This window comes from Etheostoma spectabile, chromosome 5 (assembly GCF_008692095.1).
Source record: "Etheostoma spectabile isolate EspeVRDwgs_2016 chromosome 5, UIUC_Espe_1.0, whole genome shotgun sequence".
Lineage (NCBI taxonomy): Eukaryota > Metazoa > Chordata > Actinopteri > Perciformes > Percidae > Etheostoma > Etheostoma spectabile.
In genome coordinates this window covers 25,563,768-25,568,726 of record NC_045737.1, presented here as the reverse complement: position 1 = coordinate 25,568,726, position 4,959 = coordinate 25,563,768, and the positions used below count along the sequence as shown (strand labels likewise).

Sequence of the window (4,959 nt, the reverse complement as noted above, 5' to 3'; positions counted from 1 at the left end):
TCCAGCTACCAGTCCACCACCATACTTTGGTCCGTACGGGGACTTGAACCAATAACCCTCTGGTTACCAACACAACTCCCTATGGACTGAGCTATCATATCATGATGAATGTGGATTTACTACACTGCACAATCTGTTCGCATAGACAGTTAAAGAAAGTCTGTTTGCCTCCACCGGAAAGCTAACGTTAGTTTAGCTAACAGCTAATTCGGGTAACCACTAGCTGAGACAGCATGTAAAATGAATGAATGAAAATAACCGTTTAAATATGTAACAGCTGTTACGGCAGTTCTACTTCATTTGTGCTCATTTAAAATACAATCACTTAATACTTGTCTTTATTAAAACTGTAAAGTCTTAATTTAGCTGTAGCCCGCTTTTCCCACTTTTTAGTTTGAGTAACGTTTTTTAGGCTGACTCAAGCTGTCAGCTAGCGGTTAGCAAAAAATAGCTGTTAGCTAAAGTAATGGCAGCTTCCTGGGGGAGGCTAACAGTTCTCTTAGCAGGGTACAGCTAATTAAGACTTTACAGTAGTAATAAAGACAAGTATTGAGTGATTGTATTTTAAATGAGCACAAGTAGAACTGACCTAACAACTATTATATATAACACTGTTAGTTATATAATTTATATATATTATATTTGAGGGTCTTCTACATGCTTTCTCTGCTAACGGTTAGCCAAATTAGCTGTTAGTTAAACTAACGTAATTAGCTTTCCGGTGTAGGCTAAAAGCAGACCGCTACTGTGGAACAGATCGTGCAGTGCCGTGAATCCCTGGTAAATCCTAGTGTATCATGATTATTATCTGCGCGTGCGCAAACGAATTGCACATGCGCAGAACGGATCGTGCAGGCAAGACGGATTGTGTACCGACAGGGACCACTAAGGTCTATATAAAAGCATCCAAAGAGCACCATGTCATGGGACCTTTCAGAAAATGCCTCCAATGGTTTCCTCACACGTTTTTTGGACCCATGCTCAGTAGAGTCATTCTCAAGCCAAGCCAGCTGAAAGCATGTAAATCAAGAATTCCTCTGGCTGAGAAACTTTCTGTTGGCTCCCCACAAATAATTAAAATAATACATTTTTTTGGGGATCTTTTAGTCTTTCAAATTCTGATATTAAAGAGTTAATTCAGAGAGTTTGTGATGTTTAGAAACATTTATTTACCGTTTTAGAGCCCTCTACGTATGAACATGGAAGTTGCAATACCAAGTGTGGCCACCAAGTAAACATCCCTACCCAGCTCCACTCCTGGATAGATTTATGTATATGTATATAAGAAATGTGACTACTATGTAATTATTAAATGTATGTGATGGGATGTATTGATGAGTGTTTGTGTCTCTTCCTCAGCTCCGTCCTATCCCAGTCAGTCTGCTGCTTTCTCCGACTTCAGTGGTCCTGGGACTCCGGGGGTTGGGGGGGACTTCTCCTCCCCCGGTCCTCCTCCTCTCTCCTACCAGTCTGAGCTTTCCAGTGCCCTCCTCACCCCCGACAAACCTCCCCCACACCCTCTGGCTGGACAGGTACAGTAGCATTTTCATCATCATCATCTTGATGTTTTATTAGTAAAGAACTAGTCAGGATGTAGATTGCGGGCCTTGACACAAGCTGGATGTCCCTCCCTTCTCGCTATCTTTAAAAAAAAAAAGTGTTAAAAAAAACAAGCAAACCGGCCAGAGCCAGAATAGATAGGCGATGTAACCAGACCATTCTCCAGTGCTGACACAGCGCTGTGAAGATTAACATTCACTCAGTTAACCCAAGAACCCAAATATTCCCTCTTCTCTTCCACTATTTCCCTTCTTTTATCCCTTCCTTGCCTTCTTCTTTCCTTCCTTTTTATTTTTCTTTACCTTGATTCTTTTGCTCTCCCCTCTTTTCTCCTGTTTTTCTTCTCCTCTCCTTTCTTTCCTTCCTCTCTCACCTACCTTCCCTTCTATTATCCATTTTTCCTTCTTTCCTCTCCTCAGATGTCAGTCTCAGGACGACTGGACTCCACTTCACATGGTGCTCCTCTATCCCAGCAGCAGTCACAAGGTCACCACGGCAACTCCCAAATGGGGCCGGGCCACCATATGATGCAGCGTAGCAACCAGAACCCCCGCCTCCAAGGCGACGGCTCCTTTGGCCTTGGGGGGTCTGCGGAGGTTCCTGAACCTTCTCTGGACGTGAGTTGAAACCAGTAGCTCATATTTAGTTTCTAGTTTTTAATTATGTAACCAAGGTTAACTAAAATAACTAAAATAATTATTCTAGTCATGTCATCTTCAGGAATGTTCAATGTTTCTGCCCCTGTAGGTTTTAATAAACTTACTAAAGTACTGTCCTTAAGGCGTAGGTCTTGCCAAAATGCAACCCAGGGTCTTTTTGTAAATATACCTGAGTTAATCCTTTGTTTAAAAGTATAATTAGGACGGAAATGCTTTTACCGTATTTTATTTTTTGGTCTATTAAATGGGAGTGCTAGGTGCACTACTATGATAGCATCAACATCACTATTTTTAAAACACTAAGAAGGCTCAATACATCATGAAACTTTGCTCCAAGTATTTGGGCTGCACAATTAATACAATTTTAATCACAATCACGATTTTGGCTTCCCAGGATTAAATTTGCGTAATCAAGCAATATTTTAAATGCGTCATTCTGTTCATAGAAAGCCAATCCACCGCTCCGTAAACCACTGTTTGATCATGTGCCAGTCAGAGTTGTTCCTTGCACCGCGCAGCTTAGTTTTTAGATGGAGACAGTCACAGAGGACAGAAAATTCCACAACAGATAGCAGTCGGTTATACGTCGGTCACAAGGTTTACCAGTTTACTAGTAAACGCAATAATTTGTCCCGTTTGTGTTGTTTTTCAGACAACAGCAGTGACCGGTGCTAGTTAGCGTCTGGTAGCTCCCAGGGCTCTACTAACATTGTTCCTAGGTCACACCAGTGAACCTAATGTTCTCGCATCCGCTGCCTCTCCACAAACAAAGTAATGCTGTTTATATTGATATGGTTAAAGCCGTGCCTTTGTTTGGATCTCTCCTCTTACTCTCTGCGCAGCCCCGCCCCCATTCACTCACAAAAGGCTCCCAGCAACAGAGACAGAGCGGTCCACACTTCTGACATTTGTCCGCAGTTTTAATTATTATTAACACAGCTGTATATTGTTAAGTATGAGAGGCAAACCTGTATTTGTACCATTGTTTCCGTTGGTAACTCTGCTGTTGCAACGGTCACAGCGAAAAACACAGAAGTTATTGAATGCATTTAACTTCAGTTTGTATGAAATAGTGTGAGACAGAGCTTGATGGACCCATTCATAATGAGTCAGCCATCACTCTGTGGGTACGTCCATCGCGCTCCCCCTCTCTCCCTTGCTCTTTTAATCAGTTATTGTTGAAAACAAGTGAAGGAGCTTTCACTGAGATACTCCTTTTTTTCTTATCTTTTTTTTTTATATCATAATTAATCATCCCATGGGCCCACCACCTGTGGGAGGAACTGCTGGGGTTGGGTGCGCTGCCACATGGGTGGTAACAAAGGTCAGTGGCCTTGACGGACCAAACCCGGGAAGCAGAGGGTGGTTCTGGGCCTGCAAGCCAGGCCCGTCCAGCTGGGAGGAGGCCTCGGGGAAGACCCATGACTAGGTGGAGAGATTATATCTCTAACCTGACCTGGGAATGCCTCGGGTTTTCCCAGTCGGATGGGATGTGGCTCGGGAAAGGGAAGTTTGATGTTCCCTACTTGAGCTGCTTCCCCCACGACCCAGTACCGGATAAGCGGATGAAGATGAATGGATTATTATAAATAATAAAAAAAATATATATATCCTAGGCTATTTATTTCAGATAATTTTCATTTACATGTGTTGCAGCTATATACAATATACAACTTCAGCTTAAGAAGAATGTGGCACACCATGGATGTGAAAGTAGTTATAAATAGCCTATGTGACTATAACATTTGTTTTTGGTTAAAATCAACAAATAATTGTGATAATTATGTTATCTCAATATTGATCAAAATAATCATGATTATCATTTTGGCCGTAATCATGCCGCCCTACAAAGTATCACCAGGGGCTCTACACATGAACTCTACCATTGAGAACATTGTTTGTGTTCACAGAGTTTGCTATAAAGAAAGGTTCAACAACTCCCAGTAGCTGTTGTTTTTCTGGGCGCCGTCCATCTAGCAAGTCAAAAATAGTCGAGCAGGGAGAGTAAAGATGGAAAGCTCCTAAAGCTTAGTTTCATATAAATGCACAGATAATTTATTGTTTTGTTGTTAGTGAAAGACAATATTGACCTTGTCGTTGAAACAGGAGCCTCATAAGAATGACATTTCCTCCTATGGAGTTCGTTCATTCGCATTCGGAGTAATGCGAATGAACAGTGAGGAAAATAAGTATTTGAACAAGTTGCAAGTTCTCCAACTTAGAAATCATGGAGGGGTCTGAAATTGTCATCGTAGGTGCATGTCCACTGTGAGAAACATAATCTAAAAAATCCAGAAATCACAATGTAGGATTTTTTTAACTATTTATTTGTATGATACAGCAGCAAATAAGTATTTGAACACCTGTCTATCAGCTACAGTTCTGACCCTCAAGGACCTGTCTGCCCTCAAAATGTCCACCTCCACTCCATGTATTATCCTAAATTAGATGCACCTGTTTGAGGTCGGTAGCTGCATAAAGACATCTGTCCACCCCATACAATCAGTAAGAATCCAACTACTAACATGGCCATGACCAAAGATCTGTCCAAAGACACTAGAGACAAAATTCTCCACAAGGCTAGAAAGGGCTACGGGGAAGTTGCCAAGCAGCTTGGTGAAAAAAGGGTCCACTGTTGGAGCCATAATTAGAAAATGGAAGAAGTTAAACATGACTTACAATCTCCCTCGGACTGGGGCTCCATGCAAGATCTCACCTCGTGGGGTCTCAATGATCCTAA

The 4,959-nt window shown here is 41.9% G+C and overlaps 1 protein-coding gene and 1 long non-coding RNA gene across 2 annotated transcripts in view; one reads left to right on the top strand and one right to left on the bottom strand.

Annotated features, from left to right (window-relative positions):
* LOC116690008 (uncharacterized) overlaps positions 1-4,766 on the bottom strand; it is an 18,377-nt gene extending 13,611 nt beyond the window's left edge. The window contains exons 1-2 of the long non-coding RNA XR_004332131.1: positions 4,756-4,766; positions 1,246-1,249 (exon numbers count right to left, since the gene is read on the bottom strand). This is a non-coding gene — a long non-coding RNA (uncharacterized LOC116690008). The remainder of the gene's footprint in view (positions 1-1,245; positions 1,250-4,755) is intronic.
* The window catches only part of LOC116689904 (zinc finger MIZ domain-containing protein 2), a 25,503-nt gene that overhangs the window by 16,555 nt on the left and 3,989 nt on the right, over positions 1-4,959 (top strand). The window contains exons 19-20 of the mRNA XM_032516579.1: positions 1,360-1,532; positions 1,980-2,177. Of these exons, the coding sequence (XP_032372470.1) occupies positions 1,360-1,532; positions 1,980-2,177 (371 nt within the window). The remainder of the gene's footprint in view (positions 1-1,359; positions 1,533-1,979; positions 2,178-4,959) is intronic.